Genomic DNA, 15,981 nt, shown 5'->3' with positions numbered 1-15,981 from the left:
GCTTGCCCCTGCTTATAATCTCACTTTTCTTTTCGATCTTTTTGCACGCATTTTGTTGCTGTTTCGTTTCACAGGAAAAAGCGCACAAGCTACAACCACCACAAAATAGTTGCTTCAAGGGACAGTCTGCCATAAGAATGTTATGGAACGTGACAGAATTAAATTGCGTTAAATTCAACACAACAAACACAGCAACCGCACAGCACGAACGAACACTATTTTTGCCCTGTTTTTGTATGCATTTCAGGTTCATTTTAATGCATTAAAAATAATTGAAATCTGCTCACAACGTAACAGAACGGGGGAAAAACAAGTCAACCTGCCGCTAGAGACACACACGAGATCTACACCGCGTTCTAGACAAACCGAATCGCGACTGGCCACCACCAGCAATCCGACCGCGTGCGTGCGTGAGAGGATACTGCTTCCCCCGGCGAGAAAGGCCAGGTTTGATCTCGAGCAGATCCTCATCATCTGCGCACACACAAAAAAACCCTCCACTCGAAGATGGGTATAGCGTGCGATGGGCCGGCGCGAGAAGCATCACAAGTGAGTGAGTCTCCCCAGCAAAATACAACCTCCCTCTCGTCTCCCCCCCCCCTCCCTGGTGAATGGCCTCTTTCCGTAAATTGGTGATTGAAAAAGCAAAACCAACCAAAACAACAACAAAACAGAAGTGAAAAGAGGAAGCCCCAAACCCATGTGTTCTAATTTAAAACATTCGGCTGTCGGCAAAACTGTCACGACCGGAGGCGAAACACGATAATCGGTTTCATCGCGACGCGCATACGAAGCGTCACACAAGCCGCGGCGTGAGAGGCTTGAGTGAATCAATCGCCCGGCAGATGAACCCTCCCCGGCCGCCCCAACGGGTTTTTGCCGGGATGACTTGGCAGGAGCATCACGCCGTACGTGGCTCGCCCGTGGGAGACGTCAAAAGTGGACAATTGGCAAACGCAGTTTCGCGATGATCAGTTCACTGGACACATACACACAAACTAATGTGCTCGCTTGCCTGGTGACACTTTGAACCAAGTGGCCAGTAGTGAGTGACCGGTAAATGGAAGGTAATTAATAAATTTAACTCATTTCGCTCTTTGATCCTACCAATGCAATAGCAATGCGGTTCGCGATCTTGTGAGTCAGTAGAGCGAGTGTGAGGCATGAAATCAGGCCTAAATAGTAAGCTAACACTGGGGCCCTTCACGATTCTAGTCAGTTTTTTGTATGGAGTTTGACAGTTGGAGGCTGAAATCATGTAAACACTCCAACCACACACAAAACTAGCCTGCAATTTTCAGTCTAGATTATTCTAGCCTCAAAGCTAGAATAAGATTCGATTACCTGCTAAAAAAATGGCAAAAAGGTGGTGTTAACATTTATCCCAATGAGCATTAAAGAGATCTGGTGATAGAATCTAGAATCAAAGAAGAATCATGTTTTTATAAACAAATTTGAATATCACTTTTTGACAGGATGGGTGAAAACTCTTGTTCAAACAAGCTTTCTGGATGCTTGACTAATACTCAAAACACTCTTAATAACCTTCATTCAGAAGAATAAGCGATAAAAATCAACCTTCTAAATTCATACACCTTGGGACAAGCCCACCTGTATATTATACACACTTAGATAGCTGCTCGAAAACTGCTATACAATGCAAACAGCTGACAGGCTGAAATTTCAGCCTACGAACTTAAAACGGACACTCGTCCTAGAGCTAACAACGGTAAATGCCAATAAAATGGAATCAATTAATTAAAAGTCTTTTACTTTCATGTCTTCTTAAAGGCAAGTGGATACAAGATCCTCCTCTCTCTTACTTGCTTTTGATTGATTACATTAAAATATTTAAAAAAAAAACATTTTTAATACAAACTCATCAACTGTGATCATTTTATGCTCTCACTTTATCCCACGATCATTTAATAAACGCAAGTGCGCAATAATACCCTGCAATATTGTGTTTCAATGTAACTTTCGTCCTTTATTTATGTTGCTCGGCATGAGCACTTTAAAGCATATTGGCAGTATCTTTTTGTTATTTATTTCTAGAAGCTCGTAAATCATACAACGTTTTGTTGAAGTAAACACAAACAAAGCCATACGGAGATGGTGATTGTGCTAAACGATCTGGTAAAGTAAACAGAGTTCTTCAATTCTACATAGAACCGAAACCGTTGATTTGCTGCGATCAAATGTATTTGGCTCTGAATAGGCCACACATTACATCACAAGCAGTGTCCCACTTTTGGGGAAGGTTGACCAATGCTGCATGTTTCATTGAAAAGAACCCAAATCAAGTCCATTTGTGAGAGCAAACGATCAACAAACCACAAAACGAACGAATAGCGACAAATTTTATACCAACAAAAAAGGGCCCATACATTGATGGTAGAAGCAACACACACACACACAAACAAGTGCTGCTTCCGGCCACCCGACCGGAACACGGAAAAAAGTCATTAAACTGCAGCCGATTAAAGTTTATTTACGGAGTGTGAAAGAGTTAACGCGGGCGCCCGTCTATCTCCCCGTGTTTCTTCCATAATGTGCCCCGTCTTTCCACCGACCGGGCGAGGTCGGGCGGGTAACCACCAAAGGCTAAATCGCATCGTTTTGCTTCTTACCTCACCACCACTGCTTAATGCTCTCTCGCTCTTTCTCTACCCTTTAATCCACCACCAAGGCTTGCATCAAAAACCGTTGACCGAGGGAACTGCATCGTTGGCTCCACCGTGGGAAACACTCGCCCCGTCCTCGATCGGGGGGCCTAATGCCGGTGTTTCTAATCCTTCACTGGTTAGGTTTGTTTGTGGGTAAAGTCACACTATCCTTCTATTTCTACACTGGGTAACAAAAGTCAAAGGTAACGATGACAGGGTGGTTTAAATATTTAATGCATCACAGCGCATCACAAGCACTTGATACGTCTCTATGTGTGTGTGTATGTGGTGTCCTGTTCTGCAGCCTTTTCTAGAACACAGGCTGTTCCACACACCAACTTTATGCCACACACGCCTGGCACAGGTGTAATCAGCTGAAAAACGAGCTCCCTGTTCATACGTTGTCCTGTGGCACCATATCGCATGTTTACACGTGCTTCATTAACCTACATTAACCGGACTCTTAAGAAAAGGCTACCCTCCCCACACACGTTCCAATGTTGACACACCGTCCGACGGGAACTAATTTAAAAGGGCTCTGTACATAACGAAAAAAACACATCAATTTCAACCCTGCCTGAACTCAGATGTGCTCGGGTTAAATGACCTACACCACGGGCACATGGCTGCAGAGGAACTAGCCAGCAATTGATGCTCCTTGATGATATCAAATTGCAGTGACAGTTGCAGCGTACAAAAACAAGAGAAAAAAAATCCAACATTGGGCAAAGCGAGAAGTTGTTAAAGCGTACACCTTGGTAAAAAAAAACACGAACGGAGTTTCGTGGCCATGTGCAGATGCACCAGATGGTAGAAGGTCACCTTTCCACGACCGTAATAAGCAACGCGTGTGTGCATGTATTGATCTCGTTCCTGTCTCCTTGTCGATGTTTCCTGCTCCACACAATAATGCCCAAAATTATGCTAAAGTTTGTTCCGGTCAAAACGCACGATCGTCCTTTCTTTTTATTATGCTGCTTGCTACTTCTTCCGTACAACAGGTGGGCCTGGGCCACACACACAAATAAACACACTCCCTGTGGTTCGATGTTTCGTGCGTTTTTGGAGTAGAATGAAGGAACGCTGATAGGAGAAAAAATCGTTTTTGCTTTTTCAGCAGCACCTTACCTGCCATTCTTGAGTGACGAATCATCGTGCGTGACTCCAGACATAGCTATATTTGTCCCTGAAATTCAGAAAAAAAGAAAGAAAAGAAAACCATCAATAGAGCAAAATTGAAATATATATTGAAATCGTTCTTTTGACAGTGGTAGTTGGGTGGTAATAACGTTGACATCACCACGCGGGCTCACTCGACACGGTTCGTTTGCTGGAACGTGGAACCTTGATGCAATAAGGCAGGCCCCCTTCTATTACCGGCGGAGCCTTTTACCAGGGGAGTGAGAGAGCGAGGCAGAAAAGAGTTCGCAAGGAAATATGACCACAAACCAGCTGCGAATTTGGTTTAAGTTGCATCGGAGGAACATGAGTTGAGCAAAACCCGAGCATAGCAACAAGCGTGAGGAGAGAAAGGATCGCGGGTAAGAGGTGTTTCTTCTCCAAACTGGCCTTGACGCGGCACGGTGGTGTCGGTCAGGTGTGTATCTTGCCTAACTCACACACACACACACGCTGCACAGTGGAGCATAGCTTGCCGAGAGCTCTAATAACACGGCAGTTAGTATTGCTTCTAGTCTCTCTACTTCTCCTTCTTGGGTACACCAACCCTGACGAAGTACTCCTCTTCTTGGGTTGAAACAATACGAAAGGAGGTTTAGCTTCTTGTATACATTTCTACCTTCACAGCTTAACCTAGCCGTGTCATTCTAAACCGGAGGCTTCTCGGTCCGAGCCAGTTGGAAAGGTTAGTCTACAGCGGCGGAGCGCCAGGGATGCCTCCATCCCCCCACCAGCGAGAACGAACCGAATAATAAATTTCCAATTGTGCTTGCTCGATAAGCGGAAAATAATGGGCGACCGTTGGGAAAACCGGAAGATCCGCATCAACAACCGCACCGCGTGGCGGCGACCCCGGTCAAGATCGGTCGATTTGTGCAAACCGTCGGGGCAAAAGGCCGGCTCTTGGAGTGCTGGCGGGCGAGCGAGTGTTTGTCCACGCTCAGTGAGGAAAGATGAAATTGGTCTGGAGAACTTGGACCGCGGACAATGGGCGGGGGGAGGTTGAACTGTGTGCCATTCTCGTGGTTTGGGTTTAATGAGTGCGAGCTTCGCTTAATTAAAAATGGAACACCTTCCGTTGCAGTCATTTGGGCTGGGTTTCTGCGGTGAAATTCTAAATGACGCTTGGGTTTCGGTTGCCGCGTTCGAGACAGGTCGACGGAAATGGCCAACAGATCTGTCTGCACACCGGTGTGTGCAGTGGCGCAGATAGGTGGCACCGAGAACAGTGTAAGAACATAATTTAGCAGCATAACCAGAAGGGAAAATTAGTAAGCTGGGGGGTTGAGGTTCTTCTTTGTTCAATTATGCTTTGAAATGGTGCAAAAAATAATAAAGCAACCTTTTATTTATAATCTATTGTAAATTAACGCTCATAATTCTTCGCTAAAACGACAAAGAGCCACCGAACGTTAATGTTAAAGACAGCTGGATTTATGACATTGTAATCGGTTTCAGCGCTATAAAAAAGATTTGGATAGAAAACGATAGTAAAATCTAACAGACAAGTGAATGGTAGCGAAAATTGTCGTTCTAATAGGAAACTGCATAAAAAGCGAATTTGATTCTATCTAAAGCGAAATCTATGCCTTGAATTCTCTCTAACCCAAATTTGTACTGTAGTCTTTTTGACTGCTCGAATGATTTTCTAACGATTGATGTTGCAAAGACTAGCAATGGCTTTTTTTAAAATACTACAAATATATCGGTATAATCACAAAGCACATACCAATAATGCGTACGAATGCGTACATGTTAACCTCTCTACAGTAAACTGTTGGAGGGTGGTGCCCTTGTTTGTAAACAGTCTAAACCTCACCACAATCATCCAACTTGCCACAAAAAGCACAGCAAAATTGTCAGCACAAACCCCGTTTATGGCTACAATTCTATATAACCCAAACAACGTGTTTTTAACAAAATGTGCTTATGCTGTGCAATAAATGCTAAAATAGAGAGTGAGAGAGCGAGAGAAAGAGAGAAACATTTGCCACTTCCGCCCAGTATGTCAACATTGCAACGAAACATATGTAGGTATAGTTGACAAAACAGTTCGATTAACCTACGGCAACAATTCGGCCGGGGGTCCGTGTAATCAGCATTCCGAACGAATGGTCGATTACCGGCACATCACAACGGGCTCGTAAATTTATTACTTCATTCTTCTGCCTTTTGAGGACAACTCGGGACAACCGGTGCTGCCATCGCGAACGCTCGCCAAAAGGGGAACGTCGAAAGCAAAAAGGGGGTTGCCACCGCAGCCAACACAGCTCTAACAATGCACTTCATTATCGATTGATGCCCATCGACAAAATGAAGGTGTGTCCCGATTACTGGTCTTACATTTTCATCATTTATCTATGCATACAAACACTCCCCCAACCAGGCTAACCCTTTACGGATTGGATGGGTTGTTTGTTCGATGAAAAAATCAAGCTACCTTGGTCACAAAATCTGTTCCCCACATGCCCTGAACGGCACGCGGCGTGTGCGTGTTTCGTTTCAAATCCGCCAGGAGACAATTTATCTCCGCTGCACTTCTCAGGTCCATAAAACCCGCGGGTACTGTCACCGTTTCTACCCTACGTTCCTTCCACATCCCAAGTAAACTCCACGCATGAAATGAATTGCTCATCCATCAGAGTCATGCTCCAATGGAGTTTGCCAATCGTCTCACGGGCAGAAGAGTTCGTTGTTTGCATACTGAATGAGGGTGGAAGAGGATCGTTTGGGGAAAAAAGTACACACACACACACACGAACTCAGACACACACACGAACTCAGACACACACACTTGAGCACTTTTTCGGTGGTTGAAATTGTCGTGCCATGCTATACGAAGCAGAACAAATTGTTGGCGAGTTGTTGGCCACAACTTTTGTGTGACTCCAGGCCCGGTGGTGTTGTGCTCACCCCGCCCGGTGTCGCTTGTGCTGAGCTAATCGAAACATTACACCGCAACGCCGTACCGCAGCGAATTAAAACGTGCCAAACTCACCACAGACCAGTCCCGACCGTCCGGTGGAGTAATTGAGTTTTGAATAGTTTTTTTTTTCAAATGATATAAAATTAATTGATCTCGATAAGGAGCATGGTTTGGGACACAGTAACCGGCCAGCCAATGTCTGGGCTAATTTCGTTAGTTTACGGGGACCTGGCCCTGGCTTCGATAAAGCTTTTGTGTTTGTATCATTTTATTTATAACCCCTATTATACCGTCCCATACCGTCTAAAACCAATCCAATTCTCGAAGGCTTTGTCCACCTTAGCACCTATGGAAGCACCTTTGAACAGCTTCGGTGTCGGAGCACAAGACGACACGCGGCCGCGTTAGGCTACATCGTTGGTTGAAGGCAATTGCCGGAAGGCCGGAGTGCCGCGCGCTGTGGTTTACAACGAGTGGTTTTTGTGTGGATTCTTGGTTACACTGTGTGTTGTTACATCATTTTCTGGTTGGCTCTCAACAACGATCTTCCCCGTTACAAGTTTCTTTGGAAAACAAAAACTACTCTCAAGCTCGCTGGCGTGAAAGTCGCGGAAGAAGCAATGCTTTTCCATCTACAGCGCGGCATCGGCGGTCTTCTTTCTTCCTCCGTTCCTGCTCGTCTTCATCCATTCTTCTGTGCTTCATTTCCTGTGCTTCCCGATCCGCCCGATCTTCGATGATCATGATCATTAAGATCGTCAACACTGTAACCAGTGTGCCCTACCCCATCCCCTGTGCTGATGGATACTTGATAGTTTTCCATTCGTGCTGGACACTTCCAGATCCAGTTTTTTTGTTCTTCTTCATCAAGCTGAACCACGAGAACGAAATGATCGTATTGTTGCTTTAATTTTCTCAGGCTATACAAACCTTCCTCCCAGACTTCCTCGGCAGACTCTTTTCCTTTCTTCTCATCCAATCTTCTCCAGTGTCTCTCAGTGTCCAGATCACGGCAGAGGGACGATCGGTGGGCTCCTTCGCATCCAACAAGTGGACTAATTAGTCACCTTCTAGCCTCCTCACAGCCACGGTGTATGCTGCTGCCCGGTGTTGGTATTTCCGGACGATCGTCGGCAATGACGCCCGGACCGACAAACGGTATCAACAGGAAGTCGAGGAACCGGAATGATCGGGTGGCAATGGGAATGTTTGCTTCCGTTCCAACCGGTCGGATTCTTTTTCAAGACAAGGGGAAATGTGACGTATCATTAAGAGGCATTACGACATTGTTCGGCAACATAGTGTAGGGTGCGAGAGCAAGGGAAAATTGTGAGTTTTTGGCAATGACTTCAAGATATGGATGTTCTATGCGGGCAACGTGTTATCAGTGGAAGCTATCGATCAAACAAACTGGGCTGTTGACAGGATGATAAGCAAAATCTTTCCTCACTACAAAAGTATTCGAGTCTGGATCATCAAGCAGGCGTGGAGTTTTGGGACGGCTTGAAGTATGGATCGCACGGCTTTTCTTGCACTGCCCAGAGACTGGGGAAGCTAAATCAATGTTTATGCTCTCAGCATACACCCTATTGAGTGGAGTGTTCCTGGGCATGTTTCTCATTCGCCGGTTTCGGTGGGAATCATATCATCCATGCATTACGATCGCATCTCTCTTCACTTGCTGCTGAATTGTTGATTGTTTTCAATCGCATCATAACTTCTTGCGTTTTTTGCTTTTTCAGAAGTAGCCCCGAGAAGTAGCTACTTGCCGTTTCTCTCTCCCACCCGCTCGATGGCTGTAAGTTGTTTATTTTTGTTCAGCGTCTAGCATAAACCCTTCCAGCACCAGAGGGCAAAGTCGCTGCTAGAAGGGAACCGATCTCACACGCAATAGATCCGAGAGGCTCGTTACTAACACATACACAGACACACGCACGTGACTTGGATTGTGAGTGTGTGTCCGTGTGAGCATGGCAGCATTGAAAACTAACAGCGGCACACACCCCGAGGCAACGATAGAGAGTGGCCGTGGTGGTGGGGGTGTGGCCACGATCTACGAAGCGACATAAGACAGACGCCGACACAGACCTTTTTCCCCGGCCTCCGCCACCAACCCCCGATACCACTCAGCATATTAGAAAACTGGGAAAGAAAGGGAAACGGGCGACTCGGTCGGGTGCCGGGTTGGACAAATTGAAAGGAAAAATAATATGTGGAATAAAAAAAGCCCCTCGCGCCCGTTCGACCGGCCCCCGCCCGACCATAAGCAAACGGCGCAGTGTGTGTGTCTGCGTGTGTGCAATGCCGCTCTGTCGGTTGGTCGGTCGGAAATGAATTACATTCTGTGCTGTGGGATAATTTCAATTCATCCGAATTTCCTGCCTCCGTTGCGTACGGCCGCCATTCATCGCCATCCGACGGGGCTCTGCATCGTTTCCATGGCAACGAAGGCAAAGATCTCTTCATCAGTGGACGCGATGATGAGCCTGGGGCCGTGTTGTTGTGGTTGCTTTTAATGGAGTTTTCTATCTTCACCGGAAAAAAACATTTCCCCTGCTGTGTGCTGTACTCATTTTCCATCCGCGCTGCCTTGCTGCAAATTTCACTAATGACACTGTTTCAGATACTACTGTTTACACATTACGGACAACAAAATTGGCACACTTTCGGCATCGGATGAAACGGAAACCGCACAGACACACGCACGCACGTACTGCCAAGCAGCACACTTTCTTCTCACTTTCACGCAAAAAGAAAAATACACTTACCATCAGCATTGACGAAGGAGGCTACGACCGGCTCTGGATCTCCTGGCTGTACGATAGCCGGGTGGACAGCGCCGATGTTCAACGGAACACCGGCGCTAATATTCGCACCACCACCACCGTACCCAACACCGACTTGCTCCTCCTGCAGTTCCTCCTCCGCCTGGGACAGTTTATCGTTGATCAGGTCCGAAATTAGCTGGCTGCATTCGGACTCGATGGCGTAGCAAAACTGTTTGAACTTTTCGAACCCGTCGCGGGCAATCAGCTCGATTAGCTGATCGCAGCGCGCATCCAGGCTGGGCTCCCCGGTCAGCTGTTCCTCCTGGGCGACCGTGAGGACGCCCGCCTTCAGCAACACCTGCACCAAACTCGTACCGATCAAATCACGCACAATCGACAGCCGATGACGCATCAGCAGCGACCGCACTTCGCCCGTCTCGTCGGCCATGTTTTGCTGGCCAGGCTTTTGTACCACACACTACCGCCGTAAGTATTGCAGGAGGAGTAGCGCACACCAGATAAAAGCTAGCTTCTCTCGGTCACCCACATTGCCACGCCAGCCTGTGTATGCAAAACACTTTTGTACGTTGGTTTGTTTTTTATTCTACACCAAACACCCCGACCGGTAGCGAGTTAAATTAATGCACGAAACCGCGAAACGACGGCACGACACAACAAACGCGGCGCGACGCTTCGAGCACGCTACGGAGAAACGGCAGCTGCGTCTACCTGGACGCGAACATTTACTCTGAGCGCGCTCTCGCAGCGAACGCCGTCCAGCACGTCCATGGAGAGGATGCATCTCGGGTTTGGATTGCAGGGTTTTTATGCCGCGTTTGCTGTTGGTTTAGATTACGTTGTGAAATAAATTTATTCAATCTTCAGATATCGCGTCGATCGATAAGGATAACAATTGATGTGTTTTATGAATGTTTTGAGAATAAGCTTAAAGATTTAGTAATGAAATGTTAAGAAGCGATGTCGAGTGAAAAAAGTTAGTTAGTTGGTTAAGTTTTTATTGAAACCCTTTTTTATCAGGAAATGGAAAACATACAAATGGAAAAACATCGGTTTGTGGTTATAAAACACTGTAATCGAAGTTTAATTTCATTAACTATACTGTGACTAACATCTTACCAATATAAGCTGAACACCCCTGCATAACTCTATACTCTTTACTCACGTTAGCGTCTGCAAGTGTCAGAAAGAGACACACGAGTTGTATTCATTGTAATTGCACGTGTAAAACGAAATTGGAGGATAAAATGCTCTATTTTGAAAAGTTGATACACGTTAATAATAAAAAAATATATACAAAATATATATTTAGTATTTATTCTTCAAAATTTACTTAGAGGAGGAAAACCATTTTTTTAACACAATTCAATTTTTTAAGAAAGCTGGGTTCGAATTGAGACTTTTATTCTTCTTTTATTAGTAATCGTCATACCATTTATATTTATTTACAACTAATTATTTTATTTCTACTAATTTAAAAAAAAACTTACAGTTTTACTTAGTGAATATAGAAAATTAGAGCATTTACATTTGCACAACTTTGCTTTTTTAAATCCTATTTATTTAATTATTTTATCTACGTGTTTCCCCCATCTCGACAAACCTTGACCGACGGCCTTTTGGAAGCTGCAATGTTTGCGAAGCACTATAGAGTGAGAGCTATTAGTACAGCGCCCGCTAAACGAGTGCCCCTTCCGGTCACAGAAAGCCTTTGGCGAGTGGTGTGTGTAGCCGCCGTGTGCCTTGCCTTAACCGAAAGTCTATAAATGTATCCTCCCGCACCGCAGTGAGTTCCATTTTCGCATTTTTGTGCGACGAACAGTACCCCGGTGCGAGGATCCGTGCACGCTATTGCCACGTGGCAGCGGCGAGGCTGACGGGCTACAACACTATCTACCAATTTTCTGTGTGATACTTTACTGGGTGCAGTGCGTGAGGTCTGTTTCAACTCCAACAGCCTAGAAAACAAACAAAACAACAAAAAAAACACACTTACCGACATGGGTTTACTCGCACCAACCACATCCTGCGACGGCGAGGAAGAGCTGCAGGTACAGCTGCGCAGCGTTATCATCACCCGGTCGAAGGCGGGTGCAACGGTGGACGAAATAATAGGTACGGCGAGCGCGATCGAGCGCCGGAGGATCGTGCTGCACTGGCTGAGCCGCGTGCTAATGTGTGTTTGTGTGATTGTCCTCTATTTCACTACCGTTCACGTAGACGACTATCGGGAGCTAACGGGGATACACCTGCTGGACCGATTTTACACCCATTCCGCGCTGCTAAACTACCTTTTCGGGATGGAGGGCGTTTGGTGCTCGACCGACGGTGCACATGGTTTGATGCTGTGGTTCTGCCGGACAGCCCGGACGAAGCACGTGGTCGACATGATACAGGCGCAGCGGTCCCCGCGCGGCGGCCCCGGCGGCAGCAATTATCGACGCTATATGCCACGTGCAACCGGGGCGCCGGTGAACAACTTTCAGTACTGCTACTCGACGGCCGGCACGCAAATGGGCGGACCCGGCACCGTGGAATCGGATGGCCTTTTCGGCGATATGATGCCACAGCCACAGCCGGCACGGCCCTACCGTGTGAGGCGTGCGCCCCGCGCCGAGAGAAGACATCCGTACACGCGTCGAAGCGGCGGCCAGCACCGGTCCGCAGGTTGGAGACAGTCCCGATCGGATGAGCTTGATTTTGTAAGTATTCATGTGCGGAAATGCATTCCACGTTGCATTGTACTGATCGGTGGGGTATTTTGGTTCCTTTTCTCTTCCTCACAGTCGATGTACGGACCGTCGTACCATCGTCATCAGCTGGTGGGAGACGACTTTTTCCTAGCCATAGCTAAATGGGAGCTCGGATTTTCATTCGATCCAGGTATGTGTAGCTGTAAATGAACGAACGCATGTGACGCTCAACTTACACTTTTCGCATCTCTGCTTCGACACCACCAGGCCACGACATCGATATGAGCGGACTATGCATCTCAGGACTAACGCTCTCGGAGGCTGCCAAACGCGTCGAGATGGCGCCGTTCATCGCGGACCACGTGCTGGTGAACGTCGGCACGGTCGATCTGCTGCACGGACGCGCGATGATCGATCTGATCCATGACTTCAACCAGCTGGTGGCCCGGTTCCGCGAGCGTAACGTGGAACCGATCATGACAACGCTGACACCGATCGCCAACAGTGGCGGCCGCACGACGATGGCCGAGCGGCTGCTCAAGCTGAACGAGTACATCTGCCGCACCTGTCCGCGCACGATCGATCTGTGGAAGCACTTTGTGCACGCGGACGGTACGGTGCGGTTCGAGTGCTTCCAGCCCGGACCGCGCAAGGTGTCCGGCAGCATCATGCCGCACGTGCTGTGGAACAAGCTCGGCCGGCAGCACATGCTCGGTGTGCTGGGGAACGAAATAGCCGCCCAGCTGACCACCAGCGAAGAGTGGCGGTACTACTGACCGCTCAATCGTTCATTTGCCCCGTACCATCCGTCCCTTTCGATGGGGTGGGGGTTGGGACGTGTTTCGTAGTGTTAAGATTTCCTCCTCGCAGTACGGGGCCTCGCACCATTTCCCCTCCCCGCACGCGCACCCAGTTCCCACCGTTTTCTTTTAACTTGTTATATTCGTGTTACTGTTTCGCGTTGGTGTCCAGCGTCTCTTATCCTTTACGTTGTGAATAAGTCGCGCGCGCGCGTATTTTTGTGCTTGTTGTTTGCTTAGTTACATCGCTTTTAATGTTAACAACAAACGCGGTATCGGTGCCAATTGTTCCCACCGTATGGCAACGCGGCACTAGAACGGCACACTGTACACCTTGACCCCGGGATCAAGCGCATCGTACGGTGTGCTGTTCGTCTATCCCCCGCGGGGTGGTGGTGGTGGTACGGGCACGCTAGCACGAAGCAGCAAGAGTTTGTCCTTCCGGAAGACGAATTGGCTTGATGCTTCGCAACAACTGTGCTGGGCCCAGATCGTGCTCGTACCCAAGCCGCACCGCTGTGACGCCAGAGGCAGTTCCAGTTTGGTGGTTCTTCAGCAGATCGGCCGATGTCTTGGAGAGCCAGTAGCCTCGAACTCCCAGCATACTTCGTTTCGGTGCGGTAACTAGTACATTGACTTGCAACGTGTGCCAGCGACCGGTCCTGTTGTAAGTCAGTTGCTAAAAACCCACCGCCCCGCGGTGCGAAACGTTCGTTGCCATGGGTACGGAACATGGCAGGCGCATGATAGAACCTTGAGCGAACATTATTTATCCTGATCATGGTCAGTTTCAGTACGCGCACACCACCTGTAACCAATCTTTATGTTTATGTGTTTTTATAGTGTCTCTCGTGTTTGTGCACGTTTTGTGTCAATAAAAATTGTACTACCCAGTGCAAGTCAACTGAAAACCTGTGCGTGCTTCTGTCGGAATTATTTAGCGGAATGTTTATGGGCGGTTTTTGGGTAGCACCACCCAACAACGGATGGCGTTTATTGTGCGAAAAAGGAACGATTTAATTTGCACATGCTCGTGAGTTCATGTTATATCCTCAATACTTTTGATTTGTGCGTGGGAGCAGAAATACTCATCGATGTATTTTCGAATGAATTTTTTATCTAAAAAAAGCAAACAAAAAATGAAAATTAATTAAATTCATTGTTTAAAAAAAAGCCCATCCCACAGACACTAACTTACCCGGATACTGATTCTGGTAGATGATACCATCGGCCAGCCGCTTGGCCAGCTTTTTAAATAGAAACCTGTTTCCTATCAGCCCATCGTTGAGCGGTCGCATCAGGGCCTGCACCACCCATTTGGCTATGCGCTGCCGGCAGCTCGATACCAGCACCTCATTCAGCTCGATCGAGGGACTGTACGGGCCAAGGTCCTGCTCCTCCCCATCGTCCGCACCGAACAGGGTGACGAACTGCGTTTGTACCAGCCGCTCGTACCGGCGGTAATTGTCTTCCGCTAGTTTTACCAACAAATTGCGCAACCTCATCCGCTGTCTGTGCAACTCACACGGCCACATGCTGCAGCGCAAATCGGGCGGCTGCTGTGCACCAGGGCCGACCCGTGGTGAAGGGTTGGGAAGTAGCGCCTTTCGATCGAGCGCTGGACTGGCGGGTGTTGCCCTGCTGCTCCCATACTGCCCTAGTGCTTGGGTCGGTTCGACGCTTTCGATCTCGTTTATGATTGCTTTCACCTGGGCCTGATCTTCGCTCCATTCGAATATGTTTACTTCGTCCTCGTCCGCGGGTTCAAACATTGCCTGTAGCTCCTTGAGTATCGCATCGTCCATAGCATCATTGCGAGGCCGTGGGCCTTCCATCATCGAGTTCGTGGGACCGTCTACCGTTAATGGCACACTGTTCAACATTTGTACTGGCGTGGTGTGTGCGATGGGTTCGTGCTTTTGCACCGAACGTTTCGTACTGCTCTCGGCGTATGATGAATGTTCGGAGGTGGAGTGTTTTCGGTGAAACAATTCCATCTTTTCTTCTAAGCTTATCTCGGGCAGGTTGAGCATCGGTACGGTTGCATTTGGGAAGGCAAAGGATTCCGACGCTTCACCACAATCGGTCTGCACGCCCACGTGACACTGTTCTCGCTTAACGTATGCCGGTTGAAACTTTACATCGGTGAGATTCTGATGAATTAGCCCGAGGGTGGTTTGTTTTCTGATTTCTCCAATCTTAAACAAGCAAAAGGTTGACATTAAAAAAAGAAGCATAAAATATTCGATATTTTTCTCACCTTTTGGAGGATAAAGTTTTGATACAGCGATGTAATCATACACGATTGAACCTGGAAAGCAGACACGAAAGAGATATAATTTAAAACATTTTTTTTGTGCTGAAACCCCCACACCCTCCTTACCGCTCGCATTTCAATCGTTTCTGCACACTGCCGCAGCTCGCCATCCGAGAACGGATTATCGCCAGGATGGCCGCTGTAAGTCGATAACCAGGTATGATAGTTTTTGCGCAAAACACGCTCCAAATAGTACAGATACTGTTGACGCACTTTCGCCGACAAACGGTGGGCAGGGAGCGGAATGTCCTCGATCAAGTCCTCCGCGTCCGCTGCTGCGGCACTGAGGCGTGACTGTTCCTCGACCGTGGGCACTTTGTTCGAGTCCTTCTTGTACGGGTCAAACACACTCCCGCGGTAGGCAAACTCGAATGGATTCGATTCGACATCGCCACAGTACTGTTTGTTACTCCTAAAACGAAACGAAAAAGTATGAGTTTAACACTACATAAGCTCTGCAGCGATGCGATGACACAATCGTACCATTTTCGCTTCAGCATCTCCAACAAAATTCTGTAAATTATCGATCGGTTCTGAAGGCGCTTCGGACCATGCTCGGAGAAAAGAAGATCCGGCCCGTTGCTATGGAAAAAGAAGTTGTTTGTAAACAAACG

The 15,981-nt window shown here is 47.6% G+C and overlaps 3 protein-coding genes across 12 annotated transcripts in view; 1 reads left to right on the top strand and 2 right to left on the bottom strand.

Moving 5' to 3' along the window:
* The window catches only part of LOC120947776 (tight junction protein ZO-1), a 46,834-nt gene extending 36,534 nt beyond the window's left edge, over window positions 1-10,300 (bottom strand). For 5 of the 10 annotated variants that reach the window (XM_040363453.2, XM_040363455.2, XM_040363457.2 and 2 more), the window contains exons 1-2: window positions 9,540-10,299; window positions 3,795-3,852 (exon numbers count right to left, since the gene is read on the bottom strand). In XM_040363453.2, the coding sequence (XP_040219387.2) occupies window positions 3,795-3,852; window positions 9,540-9,987 (506 nt within the window). In that variant the 5' untranslated portion in view covers window positions 9,988-10,299. Of the gene's footprint in view, window positions 1-319; window positions 436-3,794; window positions 3,853-9,539 lie in introns of those variants that run through there. The other 5 variants (XM_049607740.1, XM_049607739.1, XM_040363459.2 and 2 more) reach the window with 4 other exon arrangements.
* Window positions 10,301-11,209: 909 nt separating this feature from the next.
* LOC120950405 (maternal effect protein oskar) lies at window positions 11,210-13,832 on the top strand. The gene is made up of 4 exons (XM_040368399.2): window positions 11,210-11,672; window positions 11,778-12,259; window positions 12,344-12,440; window positions 12,518-13,832. Exons 1-4 carry the CDS (start codon window positions 11,558-11,560, stop codon window positions 13,024-13,026), a joined length of 1,203 nt encoding a protein of 400 aa, XP_040224333.2. The 5' UTR covers window positions 11,210-11,557; the 3' UTR covers window positions 13,027-13,832.
* A 177-nt stretch (window positions 13,833-14,009) lies between these two features.
* On the bottom strand, window positions 14,010-15,973 carry LOC120950403 (uncharacterized). The gene is made up of 5 exons (XM_040368396.2): window positions 15,851-15,973; window positions 15,434-15,779; window positions 15,311-15,361; window positions 14,249-15,248; window positions 14,010-14,169 (listed from the first exon to the last, which is right to left on the bottom strand). Exons 1-5 carry the CDS (start codon window positions 15,865-15,867, stop codon window positions 14,090-14,092), a joined length of 1,494 nt encoding a protein of 497 aa, XP_040224330.2. The 5' UTR covers window positions 15,868-15,973; the 3' UTR covers window positions 14,010-14,089.
* Window positions 15,974-15,981: the final 8 nt, after the last annotated feature.

Source organism: Anopheles coluzzii, chromosome 2, assembly GCF_943734685.1.
Source record: "Anopheles coluzzii chromosome 2, AcolN3, whole genome shotgun sequence".
Lineage (NCBI taxonomy): Eukaryota > Metazoa > Arthropoda > Insecta > Diptera > Culicidae > Anopheles > Anopheles coluzzii.
Note: the sequence above shows the minus strand (reverse complement) of the source record. Positions and strands in the feature narration are given on the sequence as shown.

Bases quoted from the DNA above. Each gene is read 5' to 3' on its own strand.
- LOC120950403 (XM_040368396.2), bottom strand. The intron at 15,362-15,433 runs GTAAGGAGGGTG...TCTGCTTTCCAG, and splicing joins AAACGATTGAAATGCGAGCG to GTTCAATCGTGTATGATTAC. The intron at 15,249-15,310 runs GTGAGAAAAATA...TGCTTGTTTAAG, and splicing joins AAAACTTTATCCTCCAAAAG to ATTGGAGAAATCAGAAAACA.
- LOC120950405 (XM_040368399.2), top strand. From the start codon at position 11,558: ATGGGTTTACTCGCACCAACCACATCCTGCGACGGCGAGGAAGAGCTG. The intron at 12,260-12,343 runs GTAAGTATTCAT...TCTTCCTCACAG, and splicing joins GATCGGATGAGCTTGATTTT to TCGATGTACGGACCGTCGTA. The intron at 12,441-12,517 runs GTATGTGTAGCT...CGACACCACCAG, and splicing joins CGGATTTTCATTCGATCCAG to GCCACGACATCGATATGAGC.